Raw genomic sequence first — 18,427 nt, forward strand, 5'->3', positions numbered from 1 at the left:
CTGTGGGGAGTTCTGTAGGTGTTAGTGCAGGTAACTGTTCTGCTGAGGCTAAAATCCCAAGTTCCAGAACATAGTGACATCACTGTGGAATAATCGCGCTCCTATTGCTCCGACACATCCACTGGAAAGCTCTGGAAGCTTATAGTGCTGTTGTACCTCCACCAATTATTACTAAGTGGTACACAGCAGTGGAGCGCGGTCTTTACATGCGTTGATACGCCAACCGCCTCTCTTACACCCAAAATCCACTCATATTTAAACTTTGTCAACCAGATTATTAGCAGCCACTCTAAACTAGCGTCTCCAATCTCCACAACGACACAACCTACCGGAAGTAGTCGAGCTACACTCAACATACGGAAGTTAACCGGAAGTTCTATTGTGCTCGTAGCCTATTCACCCTATTACGCCCCGCCCATTTTTAACGGCTTTTTTCTTCCGCTTTGTGTATGATCTTCCGGTCAGCTAGTTCCGGTTAGCTAGTGTAACCTAACCTTTAGTGTGACCTTTAAGATGAGCTGTTAGAGAAATCACGGGTTAGGTCATCAGCCAAAGAGGTGAAAGCATCCAGATGCAACCCAGTGTAAAGTAGGCTCAGGTTGTCATTTCGCACAAGCTCTTGATATTTTGCAGTGCTCGCTGAGCACTGGGTTGCCTGGTCACACAGCAGAGGTTGGTGAAGTAAAGGTCTTGCAGCATAGTTGTGATCGGTCATGCATTGATCCTCCCACTGCGTTCCGATGTCGCGATGTCCATCACCCTCCGGCTCGAGCTCAGGCTCAGCCTCAGCAGCATTGCTGGTTGATGCCTCTATGAAAATAATGACTCAGTTAAAACTAAGATGTATCCGTGTTGTCATGGCTTAACTAAGGTTAACACTAGTTTGAAAACATTTACTCCTAAACTACAATCGTTTAAAACTGTGTTGACAAGCAGTCGATAACAGAATGTTACCACAGCTACTAACTCGCGTTATGGCAAAGTATGTTCTGAGAACTTACCTGATTGCCTAACAAGCTGTCGTCGCGGACGTCGCACCGGAGCTTCATACCCAAGCCATTTCTCGGGATACGGGTGTTGGGTAGTAGGTCTACCATCCACAAAATGAAACGAACAGACATAGGGTCTTTTGGAGTTTTTTTTAAGTGAAGTGCCCTCAGCCAAAGACGCCGGTCTTCCTCAACGCTAGGAGGCGGATATAGATGAAACGATGGCCCACAGCATTCAATTCGCTTCTTCCCGTGAGTAAAACACTCTTGCTGAAGAGACAATCTTCTTTTTCTCCAATTGTTATGGCAACCACGGACTGCACAAATTATACTCGTCATTTTACCTGACTTCTTTTTGCCCTTGCTTTTAATGTTAGCGAACGCCTCAGCTGTTCCACCGGAAGTACTAGCACAAAATAAACAAGATGGCTCCGCCCTTGTAACCATGGAGAATAGGGTGAATAGAGCTCAGGTCAAACTTCATCACGGATACTTTGGATTATAAACGTCGTCGGACGGAACAACAGTTGGCGGTAGCGGGCGTGTTGGATAAGGACACACCTTTGACACCTGAAGGGGTAGACGACCACTCCGGACTGCACACCAAGGGGTTCACCATGAGACCCCCTGACAGTAACCGGACTGCACACCAAGGGGTTCACCATGAGACCCCCTGACAGTAACCGGACAGCACACCAGGGGTTCACCATGAGACCCCCTGACAGTAACCGGACTGCACACCAAGGGGTTCACCATGAGACCCCCTGACAGTAACCGGACTGCACACCAAGGGGTTCACCATGAGACCCCCTGACAGTAACCGGACAGCACACCAAGGGGTTCACCATGAGACCCCCTGACAGTAACCGGACAGCACACCAAGGGGTTCACCATGAGACCCCCTGACAGTAACCGGGTTGCACACCAGGGGTTCACCATGAGACCCACTGACAGTAACCGGACAGCACACCAAGGGGTTCACCATGAGACCCACTGACAGTAACCGGGTTGCAAACCAGGGGTTCACCATGAGACCCCCTGACAGTAACCGGACTGCACACCAAGGGGTTCACCATGAGACCCCCTGACAGTAACCGGGTTGCACACCAGGGGTTCACCATGAGACCCCCTGACAGTAACCGGACTGCACACCAAGGGGTTCACCATGAGACCCCCTGACAGTAACCGGGTTGCACACCAGGGGTTCACCATGAGACCCCCTGACAGTAACCGGACTGCACACCAAGGGGTTCACCATGAGACCCCCCTGACAGTAACCGGACAGCACACCAAGGGGTTCACCATGAGACCCCCTGACAGTAACCGGGTTGCACACCAGGGGTTCACCATGAGACCCCCTGACAGTAACCGGACAGCACACCAAGGGGTTCACCATGAGACCCCCTGACAGTAACCGGGCTGCACACCAAGGGGTTCACCATGAGACCCCCTGACAGTAACCGGGCTGCACACCAGGGGTTCACAATGAGACCCCCTGACAGTAACCAGACTGCACACCAAGGGGTTCACAATGAGACCCCCTGACAGTAACCAGACTGCACACCAAGGGGTTCACCATGAGACCCCCTGACAGTAACCGGGCTGCACACCAAGCTGCCCCCTGCACAGAGACTTTTACTCGTATCAAAGTAAATGTTTAACAATCCGGATACAAATATAGAGATGTTCACTGAAGTCCTTAGTTCTGTGTTTGATACTTACCTGTACATCATTTGAATCATTTTACTTTAGTTTTGTTATCCTGTGTGAACCACGCTGTCCTGTTTCTCTGTTGCTGCTTTAACTACTGAATTTCCCCACGGGGATTAATAGAGGGACATCTGATCTTACCTTGATCAATCACAACAGAGCCACTACATAGAGACACTACATACTGATATACACCTGAACATCAGCAGGAGAGGACTCTTTAAAGTAGAGACGCTACATACTGATATACACCTGAACATCAGCAGGAGAGGACTCTTTAAAGTAGAGACGCTACATACTGATATACACCTGAACATCAGCAGGAGAGGACTCTTTAAAGTAGAGACACTACATACTGATATACACCTGAACATCAGCAGGAGAGGACTCTTTAAAGTAGAGACTCTACATACTGATATACACCTGAACATCAGCAGGAGAGGACTCTTTAAAGTAGAGACTCTACATACTGATATACACCTGAACATCAGCAGGAGAGGACTCTTTAAAGTAGAGACACTACATACTGATATACACCTGAACATCAGCAGGAGAGGACTCTTTAAAGTAGAGACACTACATACTGATATACACCTGAACATCAGCAGAGAGGACTCTTTAAAGTAGAGACTCTACATACTGATATACACCTGAACATCAGCAGGAGAGGACTCTTTAAAGTAGAGACACTACATACTGATATACACCTGAACATCAGCAGGAGAGGACTCTTTAAAGTAGAGACACTACATACTGATATACACCTGAACATCAGCAGAGAGGACTCTTTAAAGTAGAGACTCTACATACTGATATACACCTGAACATCAGCAGGAGAGGACTCTTTAAAGTAGAGACACTACATACTGATATACACCTGAACATCAGCAGGAGAGGACTCTTTAAAGTAGAGACTCTACATACTGATATACACCTGAACATCAGCAGGAGAGGACTCTTTAAAGTAGAGACTCTACATACTGATATACACCTGAACATCATCAGGAGAGGACTCTTTAAAGTAGAGACACTACATACTGATATACACCTGAACATCAGCAGAGAGGACTCTTTAAAGTAGAGACTCTACATACTGATATACACCTGAACATCAGCAGGAGAGGACTCTTTAAAGTAAAGACACTACATACTGATATACACCTGAACATCAGCAGGAGAGGACTCTTTGAAGTAGAGACTCTACATACTGATATACACCTGAACATCAGCAGGAGAGGACTCTTTAAAGTAGAGACAATACATACTGATATACACCTGAACATCAGCAGGAGAGGACTCTTTAAAGTAAAGACACTACATACTGATATACACCTGAACATCAGCAGGAGAGGACTCTTTGAAGTAGAGACTCTACATACTGATATACACCTGAACATCAGCAGGAGAGGACTCTTTAAAGTAGAGACTCTACATACTGATATACACCTGAACATCAGCAGGAGAGGACTCTTTAAAGTAGAGACTCTACATACTGATATACACCTGAACATCAGCAGGAGAGGACTCTTTAAAGTAGAGACTCTACATACTGATATACACCTGAACATCAGCAGGGGAGGACTCTTTAAAGAACTGTTGGTATTATCTCACAGCAGCTGACTGTGTGTGTTTCTGTTCCTCAGACACAGACTACATCAGTGAGGAGGAGAAGCAGAAGGTGGAGCTGATGCTGGCGTTCCTCACCGAGGAGAACCAGCAGGCTGCAGCCAGCACCGCCGTGAGTACTGACGCACCAGAGAGAGACCACTTCCTGCAGAGCCCTGAACTCAGGGAGGGGGGTTATTGTTCATTAGTGATACGTGAAGAGAGGTCACGCTTCAGTCATCCACAACTCATGCAGGAACATCTGCAGCATCTAGAGAACATTCAGCAGAGGAAACATGAGCAGTTTACTAAAAGCTGCAGAAACCAAACACAGCGGAGACCAGGGGACACTACAGAGAGACGCACACAGCTGGAGACCAGGGGACACTAAAGAGAGACGCACACAGCTGGAGACCAGGGGACACTAAAGAGAGACACACACAGCTGGAGGCCAGGGGACACTAAAGAGAGACGCACACAGCTGGAGACCAGGGGACACTAAAGAGAGACGCACACAGCCGGAGACCAGGGGACACTAAAGAGAGACGCACACAGCTGGAGACCAGGGGACACTAAAGAGATGCACACACAGCTGGGACCGGAGCGCTGGGACACGTTCAGGGTCATAAATAATCATACAGTAATGTAACGCAGTACTTCTGAAATGTGGGTAACATAATACCTGTTACCTCTCAGTAACAGTTACATCACATTTTAGATGATGAAGAATTCACAAACATCACGAGACATTCTGACACCAGAGAAACACCGAGCAGGTAGAATAGTAACTCAGTAAGCCTGTTTCCTATTGGTTCAGAGGGCTGCAGGAACAGATTCACAATCCAGAGCTGCAGGCTCACCATGCAGAGCTGCAGGCTCACCATGCAGAGCTGCAGGCTCACAGTGCAGAGCTGCAGGCTCACAGTGCAGAGCTGCAGGCTCACCATGCAGAGCTGCAGGCTCACCATGCAGAGCTGCAGGCTCACAGTGCAGAGCTGCAGGCTCACCATGCAGAGCTGCAGGCTCACCATGCAGAGCTGCAGGCTCACCATGCAGAGCTGCAGGAACAGGCTCACCATGCAGAGCTGCTGGCTCACAGTGCAGAGCTGCTGGCTCACAGTGCAGAGCTGCAGGCTCACAGTGCAGAGCTGCAGACTGAAGCAACAGAAGGTCTCTCTCTCTGGGTCTGCTGCTTGAACCCTGAGACCTTCAGAGTCTCGTGGCAGAGTGTTGAAGATCTGCAGCCTCTGTCCTCTGTGGAATCTCCAGCTTTTAGAAAGCTTGTCAGCCAAATCCCCGTTAACACACCAATGAGCAGGTGAGCTAACGCTGCATAGAGACTGGTTCCTATCCAGCAGGTCACAGGGCCGTGCAGAGGCTCCACTCACATGTTATTAATGACACACAGAGACGTCACGGTACCGGTATCACATATTATCCAGCCCACTGAAACGGAGCAGGAGTTTAACCTCTAGCTCTTCCCTCATGTTCAGCATGTACTGCCAGATAGAGAGCTTTAATTACTGAGCTGCAGTAAACTACATGTTAGCATTTAAAGCCAAACTGTAGAGGTTACTCTGGTGAGAGTGACTCAGAGTAACTCAGAGTAGAGTAACGCATCACCGTTCAGAGACAGTGATGATGTAATGTCCCTTATTACTTTAAGAAGACAGGAATCAGGAACATGTACTGGATTACATGCTGGAAGTTACTTGCCCATCGCTGCCTATAATATCTATATATTTACAGATTTGTAATAATCCCTGCCCAGCTCGGGGAATAGGGCTCTCCCAGGAGCCCCTGAACGCACCGCTGAGGTCGAGGTCTGACTCACTTTCTATTTTAATGAAAGTCCACGAGACCAGACTTCAGATTATACATTTATAAATCAGAGCCGGTGTGAACATGCAGAGCAGATTTATGCAGGTTCAACAGAAAGGTCAACACACACACAGACACACAGACACAGACACACACACACACACACACACACACACACACACACACACACACACACACACACACACAATTCATTTCTCCTGCATCATAGTAAATCATTAGAGGCTCGCTGTGGATCTGTTGCTCTGACATCCCGAGCTGTGTGTGTGTATGTGTGTGTGTGTATGTGTGTGTGTGTATGTGTGTGTGTGTGTGTGTGTGTATGTGTGTGTGTGTGTTGGCAGCTTTTCAAATAGTGGAGTGAGTTATTAGCGTGGCAGTGGCATCAGGAGGGGCAGCCGCTCCTGCGTCCTCCTCTCTAACACAACATAAAGGCGGACTCTGAAACATACAGTGAGTAAATATATAAGACATCATAACAAACACCTCCAGCCTCCGTCCTTTGGATACTTCCGGAACATAGTGACATCACTACGGAATACTCACGCTGCTATTGGCTAGCTAGGAGAGGGATTCTTTAATGGAGACAATGAATCCAGCCTTGTCTTCTGGATGTTTGAGATTCTTCTGAAGTCCTGCTCTGATAATCCTCTCAGTGTCCTGTTGACCGATGAGGCCGGCGATCGAACCCTCGACTTCCTGATTGAACTAGATGAGCTCTCTATACTCATTATTACTACGGCCACTAGGGGTCACCCTGAGGGCACGAGGGCGGCTTTAGGGCGTTTCCACGGCCAGGTTCAGCTCTACTGAAGGAGACTAGGGAACACATTTTGTGACCTGACCAAAAGTCATACTGAGTATGACATCTGAGTAAAAAAAGGTCCAAAATCTCCAAAAATATGAAGTCTGAAAAAAGTACATTTTGAGAAACCAACCTGAATTTTGAGATTTTCGGAGAAAAGGTCAGCATTTTGAAAAAAGAAATAGAAATCCGAACTGCTCCTGACCCGTCACTGAGGCCTTTATTATTTCCTCTTCGAGGTCAAAGGGGTGTTCTGTTTGGAAAGACTTTCTGACACGTTAGAGAACATGTAACACTCCTACAGCGCCGTGCTGAGTTCAAGGTCATCTTTATTGCGGTGGACAAACACGTGCTCCGTGTAATCCTGGAGAACAGTTAAGAACACGGACAAGATCATCCAGCAGTAAACCAGAGCTGAGCGGGGGGGGGGGCCCCACCTTTGCCAGAGTGCAGGGTGTTCAGCCTGAGCGCTGCGAGCCGTATTAATGATGGAGGAGAGGGGAATCTCTCCGACGGGGGGGGGTATCAATCTGTAGAGACATCTACCTTATATTATTGTGCAACAGCCACAAACGCTTTAACAGTGTCCTCAGGATGGAGCGTCTCCGAGTGAGCCTCCACAGAGCAGCTCTTTACCCCGTCTGTCTGCAGACATGGAGACAGACGGGGCGGACCGATGAGTCAAAAGACTACAGCAACGTCACTGAAGACAGATCGCAGTCCCTTAGCCTGTCCCGTACAATGTGTTGGAGCATTAGGAGCGTGAATGTTCCATAGTGATGTCACTATGTTCCGGAGGTAAACAATGAGTCCAATGGAGGCGTGCCCCTGCACCGAAGTACAGCTAGTTCTGTAGGGAACACATGTGCCTGCTCTCTGTCAGTGATTGAAACATCAGCATCTCAGCGGGCAGCCGTCGAAATGAGAGGCGTTTAATTATCTGTGTTGATTTGTGTGTGTGTGTGTGGGGGGGGAGGGTGTGTGTGTGTGTGTGTGTGTGTGTGTGGGGGGGAGGGTGTGTGTGTGTGTGTGTGTGTGGGAGGGGTGGGGTGTGGGTGGTGGGGGGTTAGGTATATCCAGCTCTCCTGCACATTCACAAGGCTGCACGGCGTCTGAAGTGTCGTTTTTTACTTTCTATACGACCGACCTTCATCAGCTTCTGCCCACTCAGCAGCACTCAGGAGCACACACACACACACACACACACACACACACACACACACACACACACACACACACACACACACACACACACACACACACACACACACACACATACATTCTGACATGAAGGCTGATTTGTTTCAGTGCACTTTAAACCTTCCTGAGTCATATCTTAGGCCGCACACACACACACACACACACACGCACACACACACACACACACACACACGCACACACACACACACACACACACACACACACACACACACACACACACACACACACACCGACTGCTCCTGAAGACCTGAGCTTTGAGTTTTCAAACGGTTGTTGGTGTCATGAAGACGTGTTTAAGCGGCGGGAATGTAACTCGGTGTATTTTGAGACTCAAGTGGTTTTTGTTTGTTATCTCACCGTGCTCAAACGCATCGAGCTGTCAACATGTTCAGGTTGAGCTTCATCCATATTTATGAGGATGATGAAACAGGGCAGAGAACGTATTCCTCCTTTCCAAACCAGATCCACCCGAGGCTCTTATTAATGTGGCTTTGGATCATTTTGAGCTCAGTCCCTTTCAGTTTGTTTGGAGTCTTTCTGAGGGGATTGGGTTTTGGGCTCGTTTTCAACATGTTGATTTGTGTAGCTGAGGTCACTTTGGCTCTGGAAGCCGTGTTCGACTTCTCTTGTTGTTTTTAGTCTCTTGGACGACGTTGTGTCTCTAATGAACTCCACCGTCTCATTGTCCTCCTTTTTTGATCTTGAGGATGTTTGTGTCTCTTTGTTCAGTCCATTGTGAATCTTCTAGAGGCTTCTTTAAAACCTCTGTGAGTTGATTGGACTCCTGTTGTTGTTGTTGTTGTTGTTGTGTATTATCTCTTTGATGTCATTCTGTCTCTTTTGAATGTAGTTTTGAGTCTCTGTACTAATTTGTTGTGTTTTCGAGGTCATTTTGAGTCCTTGAGTGGTTATGAGTCCTCTAGAGGCGGCTTTAAACCTTGTTTGAGTCTCTGCTGAAGGCTCCTGCAGAAGTGAGCAGCTCCTGTGAAATAAAAGCAGGTCAGCTCTCTGTGCCGTTATTACCAGCTGTCTCTCTCTCTCTTGTTCCTCTTCATCCTCCACCCTCTCTCTTCCTCTCCGACTGTGAACTCTGTCTGACTCCTGGAGTATAATCATTTGTGGAGGAAAGGATAAAAGGCTTACAGAGAGTTTTGAATTCAAATTCTTTCCAATTATTTGTGTTTGACAGCTGGAAGTGGGGCAGATTTGTCTCTTTTGCATTTGAATATGAACATTACAGTCGCTCTGACTCCAAGGTTGACATTAACCACAGATTTACTCTGACGTTAATGAGGTTGTTGTCAGCCGTCTGAAACACGCAGAGAAAACATAATATCCGATTTCAGACGGAGAGAGTAACGTGAACAACAATGATTCCACTGTGGAGTCACATTACAGACACATCCTCAGATCCAGATGTTTAAACCTCAGAGATGCAACAACACAAACAGCTAACGACTTAAACCAGGAATGAGCAGCTTGCATTGGGGCTCAGACTTCCCACACTAACATGAGTCCTTTATAACAGGGACATTTTGGATAATTGCAGCGCTTCAGTTAAGTAAGATTACACTCTTTCTTTGACTAATCTCTACTCTCTAATTTGAAACATAAAGTCTCAAGAAGTCGTGTTGCTTCGACCGAAAGATGTTTTGGTTTTAGTCATTTTAGCATTCATTCGCTTTGACCTACTTTTAAGTTTAGTGTTTTAACTCTGTGCAGATTTGCCCATGACTTAGCCAGCAGTCTCAGGGTTTGGTGCCACCTCGGGTTGTTTTTTTGGTCCAATCGGGACGTGAACCGGCAACCCTTTGGACCCCAGTCCAAGCCGGCCACGGTCCGCCCCAAAGCAATATGTATTTAATGTATTTCATTTCACATCCATTAAGTAAAATGGGTGCGAAAACATGGAGAACACCATGTTAGCGACCTGTCAATCACAGGTAGCCCCGCCCTAAAACATCTGGTGCTTTATCGCCTATTTTACTGTAAATGTGATCATCATTTACTAAGTGAACATCTTGCTGTGTGGAAGAAGACTTGAGGCTACATGTTGAGTCAGGAAACAAATCAGGAGAGAAGCAGGAACATTTCCTCATAGACTTCTATACAATCTGAGGTACTAAATCCAGAGAGAAGTAAGCTCATATATTCTATCAAATATGACTTTGTTTTATTAATACCTTTTTAAATTCATTTACATAATGTATTAAATATATATATATATAATATTTTATATATTTATATAAATGTATATATATATATATATTTATTTAATATATATATATATATACATTTTATAATATATATTATATATATTTATATAATATATAATATATAAATATATTATATATATAAATATATATATAATATAATAATATATAAATATATATATTTATATAAATATATATATTTAATATAAATATAATATATATATAAATAATATTATATATTATATATATATTTATATAAATATATATATACATATATATATTTATATATATATTTATATATATATTTATATAATAATATTATTTATATAAATATATATTTATATATATATTATATAAATATATAAATATAAATGTAAATATATATATATATATATCATATAAATATATATATATTTATATATATAAATTATATATATATTTATATATATATTTATATAAATAAATAAATATATATTATATAATATATATTTATTAAATATATATTTATATATATATATATATTTTATAATATATATTTATATATAAGCCTGTTAATATAACTATATTTATATTAAAGCCTGTTAGTATATAAATATATTTATATATATTTATTTATGTAAACAACCAACAAATAAGAGGCAAAAGAGAGAGGCATTCATAGGATCACATTTACAGATAGCGTACACCACAGTTAGAAATCAGATGGATTCAACTCAATTGAAGAAGGTTATCGTCAGTGTTAAGGCAGAAGTATTTGTGCTGTTCCCGTAGCTGCAACATACAGAATAGAAGAAAGGCACGCCTGCAGTAGATTGAGAGCAGCTGCTGTGGATCCTCAGGTGTTCTTACACTACAATCCACCGGAGAACAGACGGAGCTACTTCCAGATCAGAGATGGTTTTGTAAAAACCGAGGCTGTGTGGACGTTCCTCATCAATAGTCTCCAGCGGTCACTAAATGATGACCTGCTGAGAGGAGAAGTCGGAGGTCAGCTGTTGATGGATTTAAAGAACCATGAACACAGGAGGAGGTCAGGTGTGGAGATGAGAGGAAGAGGAGGGGGATTAACGGAGGTGAAGAGGAAAGAAATGAGGATTGATGAATAAATGGGAGTGAAGGTCGAACACAGAGGGGAAGGTAATGACGTGAGGGAGGAAATTAACTCCTGCTGAGGAGGTGAAAGTCAAGTGTGTCACCTGGAAACATGTCCTCCTCTCCACCAATCAGAATCAACCACATCTTTCAGAAACACAGAGTAAAATATCTTATCTTTTGTATGCCTCTAGGACTCTCACTCTAAACGATACGTACAGATGAGGATGTCATGATGCAGTGAGGGATCATGGGAGTTGGTGTTGTCACTGTTACAACAAAGAGAGCTGCAGGAATGAGTCCTAAACCCTGAGTCAGCATTATGAGTCCTAAACCCTGAGTCAGCATTATGAGTCCTAAACCCTGAGTCAGCATTATGAGTCTTAAACCCTGAGTCAGCATTATGAGTCCTAAACCCTGAGTCAGCATTATGAGTCCTAAACCCTGAGTCAGCATTATGAGTCCTAAACCCTGAGTCAGCATTATGAGTCTTAAACCCTGAGTCAGCATTATGAGTCTTAAACCCTGAGTCAGCATTATGAGTCCTAAACCCTGAGTCAGCATTATGAGTCCTAAACCCTGAGTCAGCATTATGAGTCTTAAACCCTGAGTCAGCATTATGAGTCCTAAACCCTGAGTCAGCATTATGAGTCCTAAACCCTGAGTCAGCATTATGAGTCCTAAACCCTGAGTCAGCATTATGAGTCCTAAACCTGAGTCAGCATTATGAGTCCTAAACCCTGAGTCAGCATTATGAGTCCTAAACCCTGAGTCAGCATTATGAGTCCTAAACCCTGAGTCAGCATTATGAGTCCTAAACCCTGAGTCAGCATTATGAGTCCTAAACCCTGAGTCAGCATTATGAGTCCTAAACCCTGAGTCAGCATTATGAGTCCTAAACCCTGAGTCAGCATGTCCTTGTAATAGTAGCAACACGCTGTTTGTTTGGTAGGTGCGTTTGCACTCGTTTGTTGGTGAATCCTAGGAGAGGTTTCTGTGCAGTCGGTTTGCATCCTCCACGTTTGTTCACCACAGAGATTACTTTCTGCAGTAACCCAAAGGAGAAATCCCCACATTAGTTTCACCTGAAATGTAATTTCTCTCTGCAGCAGTTTGCCAGACGGCGTCCTGTGGGTGGTGAGAGGAGAGGTGGTGCTTTGTATGAGGAGGAAAAGGAGGAAGAGAAGGAAGAGGAATGTGGGTGGGCAGGTTGAGGTGTTGATGGCTGCAGACAGCATGCTAAGGGACAGGAAGTTAAGGTGTGGTTGTGAAGGAAAAGCAGGAACATGGTCGGGGAAAAAGTGGGATTGGTGAGGACAAAAAATCTGAAACTCTGTCGCTGATTCTAATTAAACACATCAGTCTGTTACATGAACTCAGATCATTATTCAAAATAATGTGAAGCTCAACGAAGACGAGAAACTAGAGACTGAAAATACAGAGGTAATAAATCCAGAGCAGGAGCAGGAACACTTCCTCATAGACCTCTATACAATCTGAGGTAATACATCCAGAGAGGAGCAGGAACACTTCCTCATAGACTTCTATACAATCTGAGGTAATACATCAGGAGAGGAGCAGGAACACTTCCTCATAGACTTCTATACAATCTGAGGTAATACATCCAGAGAGGAGCAGGAACATTTCCTCATAGACTTCTATACAATCTGAGGTAATACATCAGGAGAGGAGCAGGAACACTTCCTCATAGACCTCTATACAATCTGAGGTAATACATCCAGAGAGGAGCAGGAACACTTCCTCATAGACTTCTATAGAATATGAGGGAATACATCAGGAGAGGAGCAGGAACACTTCCTCATAGACTTCTATACAATCTGAGGAGTTGCCCCCTGCTGGACATCGTGGGGAATGTTCCTTTCGGATTCTTTGTTTTGCTTACAGAACAAAATGAAATACGTTGAATAATAAAATAATAGTATTTAAAAACCAGCGGGCAGAAGAGAGAACATTAAGATGTTAGGATTTATTGTGGCTGTCAAAGTTAACACAACTTGCTTTGAACAGCATTCATTGTTTTACCGCCCGCTCTGTGACCCTCGGCCGCTCCAGAGTTCTCAAACCAGGGTAACATTGTGGGTGACAGCAGAAACCAAAAACACATCTGCAGAAAAAGTCTAAATAATAAAACAATAAACAGTATTTATAATTTATAATAATGAAACCTTTAGGATTTATAATAACGTATGATTATTTTAAATCAAGCATATTTCGAACATTTAGAATATATCAAAGTGAGGACCCTCTGTCACCCTGCATACTGAAGCCCAGAAACAAAAGTGAGGAGGGGGGAGGAGGGGGGAGGAAAGTCAGAGCGGGAGTGAGGAAGAGGATGAAGACGACGATGACGTCCTCACAACCGTGTTTCCATCAGCACCTGTGGTGAGCATCAGACCTCCCATGATGCACTGGGGCTAAAGATAGACTCTTGATGGTGGAGGAAAGGCGTGTGTTGAAGCGGCTGCAGGTCGAAGAGAATCTGGAAGTTTCCTTCTGAGTATCTGATCATTGATGCAGCAAGAGTTTAGTTTTCTACAGGAATTTAAAATGGTGCTGTTATTGATGTGGTTATCAGGATGCAAATGAGTCAGCATGAGTATCGGCTTTCTTTTCATTCATAACTTCAGCGTGCGCCTTCAACACAAAGTGCAGATTTCCCCCTGAAATGTGAAAGTGCTGCCAGGAAACAATCTCTCTGTGGGTCCGAAAGGGTTTCATGAGTCCAGGAAGACAAAGGTCCGATGTGTGGTCAGACGGCAGAGACGGCTTTGGTGTTACGGAGAATAGAGAGGGGATGGATGTCCGGGGGGTCTGCCGCATCACTGTGGAACACTCGCGCTCCTATTGGCCAGCGCTCCAACACATTGCACGTGATAGGCTAAGGGCGGGACCTCTCTCAGCGGTCATCCTAATGATGAAATGAAGTCGTCGTTTGTTTGAATTGATTTTCTAATTATTGTTTTTATTATTTCCCTCTCTTTGCTGCAGCCGACCAGTGAGGAGGACCTCTGCCCCATCTGCTACGCTCACTCCATCTCCGCCATCTTTAAACCCTGCTCACACAAGTCCTGCAAGTGAGTCCACACACACACACACACACACACACACACACACACACACACACACACACACACACACACACACACAGCTGTTCAGACAGGTAATCACACTTGCCTGTCAGCGCTGTATATTGATGTAGAAATACTTCACACACCTGTCTATAGGTCTGTGTGTGTGTGTGTGTGTGTGTGTGTGTGTGTGTGTGTGTGTGTGTGTGTGTGTGTGTGTGTGTGTGTGTGTGTGTGTGTGTGTGTGTGTGTGTGTGTGTGTGTGTGTGTGTGTGTGTGTGTGTGTGTGTGTGTGTGTGTGTGTGTGTGAGTCAGCTGTTTGTGGTGCTGATAGTGCAGCAGAGCTCAGTTCCTCTGTGTCATATTTCATGATCTCCAGAGGATCTTGATTTAGCTCAGCCTGCAGCTGTATGGATCACTGATGGGGGGGGGACTCTGATCTGAAAACACATTGAACTTCTCCTTTAGTTACTATAATAATAATAACAACAACAACAACAACAACAACAACAACAACAACAACAACAACGTGTCTCCTGCTGTCTCTGCAGAGCGTGCATCAACCAGCATCTGATGAACAACAAGGACTGCTTCTTCTGCAAAGCCACCATCACCGGGGTGGAGGACTACAGCAAGCCCTGCTAACACACACACACACACACACACACACACACACACACACACACACACACACACACACACACACACACACACACACACACACACACACAGTCCCTCTCAGTGTGTGTTAGGGCTGCTGGAGCTATTCATATTTAAAGAGATTGAAGCAAACACCCTCTGAGAGGAAAGTCCTGAGGTGGAACTCCTTCACTGCATCTACAAGAAATAGATATCAATTCCCCGTTAGAAGAACAGGGATGTATAGGAACTAATATTATGGGATGTTAAGATTAAAGTCCAACATAAAAAGACCAGAAATTGGATATTCTTGGGAAATATCTCCAAATATATATGTGAAAAATACAAATACAGAGAGACGTGGAATTTAGAATAAATGACGTCCTTAAAAACCTGAGCTCACAGAAAGCTCGTTCAGGACGCGATCACCTGCTGCTCCTATGGATTCACAACTTCAGAGTCACCGTCACAGTGTTCTGTCTGTCTGTCTGTCTGTCTGTCTGTCTGTCTGTCTGTCTGTCTGTCTGTCTGTCTGTCTGTCTGTCTGTCTGTCTGTCTGTCTGTCTGTCTGTCTGTCTGTCTGTCTGTCTGTCTGTCTGTCTGTCTGTCTGTCTGTCTGTCTGTCTGTCTGTCTGTCTGTCTGTCTGTCTGCTCTGAGCCACGGGGCAGAAACCTGACGAGAGGAACGTCTCAGTGTAAAACTAAAGGAGACGTTTTAAATGTAGGAATGAAATAGAAACGTATAAATGATAAGTACACTTTATCTATTTTGAAAACGACCGTTCACGTGTTTCTTTAAATCAGTCAATCTTTCCATTGGAACACTTTTCCTGTTGGTTTAATCAGGAGTATTGAAATGATTTTAAACCAGTTTAATTATGAAGAAATCCTTCAAAGTTCTGAAAGTGTTGCGTGTTAATGAGTTTAAGAACACATGTATAAATTAAAGAAATGAATCGGATGGATTCATTTACAGTTAGAATCAGAGTGTGAATGGAAAGTAAAGAAGGGTTATTTTAGTGCTTTATTTAAAACATCCTAAATCTTCTTCCCGCGTCCGTCTGTAATGTTCGGTTCCTCCTTCTTTTTAAGATACCTGCGACCTGTTTCATTTGTCCTGTTTTTGTCCAGAAACAAATGAGCTGTTATGAGTAAGAAAGGCTTCCTGTCGTGTTTCTGACGGACCGATGGACGCTGAGCATTTAGAAAGAGTGCGCTTGTTTTCCTCACCCTATGGTACCTACCCCCACAGCATGTCTCTGAGTGAGGGGTGTTTTATTCTGAAGGGATTCTCCTTCCTGTGTGTCTTGTGTTTGGGATGGGGGGGGGGGTGTGTTCTGAGTTGACATATAATGATGATGTTACTGCATTAAATTATTTATCCTGAACGGAGAGCTGTGTTCTGTGTACACACACACACACACACACACACACACACACACACACACACACACACACACACACACACACACACACACACACACACACACACACACACACACACACACACACACAGGTTGCCATTAGTGGACAGGTCGTGTTCTGCTCTCATCGACCGCTCTGTTCCAGAAATACACTCAGTGTCCTTCTGCTGTCCTCCATCTCCGGGGGGGAGGGGGGGTACTCAGGTCTTGTACTTGAGTAAAGTAGAAGTACTCAGATCTTGTACTTGAGTAAAGTAGAAGTACTCAGATCTTGTACTTGAGTAAAGTAGAAGTACTCAGGTCTGTACTTGAGTAAAGTAGAAGTACTCAGATCTTGTTCTTGAGTAAAGTAGAAGTACTCAGGTCTTGTTCTTGAGTAAAGTAGAGTACTCAGGTCTTGTACTTGAGGTAAAGTAGAAGTACCAGAGTGTAGGAATACTCTGTCACAGTGAAAGTATTCTAAATGTTCCTCCAGTGAAAGTAGAAAGTACTCTCCTCTAAATGTACTTAAAGTAGCGACAGTAAAAGTACTCATTGTCTGATTGGTCCATTTCAGAATAATATCTCTGATATGTTTTATAATGATTGATCATTAAAGTGTTCTCAGAGCTGGTAAAGGTGCAGCTAGTTTGGATTTGTATACTGCAGGGTAGCTGCTGGATTTACTGCAGGTGAACTACAGTCTGATTTAGGGAGATTATATTCACCATCATTAATCAGAATCTGTAAAGTAAATAAAGGGATAAAATAAGTGTAATGGAGTCAAAGTACACCATTTACCTCTGAATTGTAGTGGGGTGGAAGTACACAGAAGTAAAACTTTGAAATACTTCAGCACAGTACTGCAGTAATGTACATTTCCACGTGTTCATCCAGCAGCTGCTCTGACAGAGAGCTGCTGCCCCCTGCAGGACACACTGAGAGCTGCAGGTACAGGGTCCAGGACTCAGTGTGTGTGTGTGGTGTGTTTCTGATCACCGTTGTTTTTCATACTTGCTATCATGTAGTTTATTAATGTTCCTCTGAATCGTCCCAAAAACTGGGCTCAAACTGAGGAAAGACAGACAGTATAAACACATTCCTTTCAGCAGCTCTCTTCTTTCACTGTCTCTTATGGGATGGCTGCTGGAGGCTGAGAGGGATGGGGATTAGCCGAGGCGTGGCACTCATCCAAGGGACCAAAGAGTCAAATCAGTGGCCTCTATTTTCTGTGGGTTAGGGTTAAATCCAGCAGCTACCCTGCAGTATACAAAGCATTCAAACTAGCTGCACCTTTACCAGCTCTGAGAACACTTTACTGATCAATCATTATAAAACATATCAGAGATATTATTCTGAAATGGACCAATCAGACAATGACTACTTTTACTGTCGCTACTTTAAGTACATTTAGAGGAGAGTACTTTCTACTTTCACTGGAGGAACATTTAGAATACTTTCACTGTGACAGAGTATTCCTACACTCTGGTACTTCTACTTTACTCAAGTACAAGACCTGAGTACTTCTACTTACTCAAGTACAGACCTGAGTACTTCTACTTTACTCAAGTACAAGACCTGAGTACTTCTACTTTACTCAAGTACAAGATCTGAGTACTTCTACTTTACTCAAGTACAAGACCTGAGTACTTCTACTTTACTCAAGAACAAGATCTGAGTACTTCTACTTTACTCAAGTACAAGACCTGAGTACTTCTACTTTACTCAAGTACAAGACCTGAGTACTTCTACTTTACTCAAGTACAAGACCTGAGTACTTCTACTTTACTCAAGTACAAGACCTGAGTACTTCTACTTTACT

The 18,427-nt window shown here is 44.1% G+C and overlaps 2 protein-coding genes across 2 annotated transcripts in view; one reads left to right on the forward strand and one right to left on the reverse strand.

The window, feature by feature from the left end:
* LOC134882930 (E3 ubiquitin-protein ligase RNF123) overlaps positions 1–16,594 on the forward strand; it is a 72,892-nt gene extending 56,298 nt beyond the window's left edge. Inside the window, 3 exon segments of the mRNA XM_063910961.1 lie at positions 4,343–4,437; positions 14,484–14,569; positions 15,115–16,594. Coding sequence (XP_063767031.1) covers positions 4,343–4,437; positions 14,484–14,569; positions 15,115–15,208 — 275 coding nt within the window. The 3' untranslated portion in view covers positions 15,209–16,594.
* LOC134882942 (52 kDa repressor of the inhibitor of the protein kinase-like) overlaps positions 1–18,427 on the reverse strand; it is a 439,430-nt gene that overhangs the window by 73,487 nt on the left and 347,516 nt on the right. The window lies entirely within an intron of this gene.

Source organism: Eleginops maclovinus, chromosome 20 (assembly GCF_036324505.1).
Source record: "Eleginops maclovinus isolate JMC-PN-2008 ecotype Puerto Natales chromosome 20, JC_Emac_rtc_rv5, whole genome shotgun sequence".
NCBI lineage: Eukaryota > Metazoa > Chordata > Actinopteri > Perciformes > Eleginopidae > Eleginops > Eleginops maclovinus.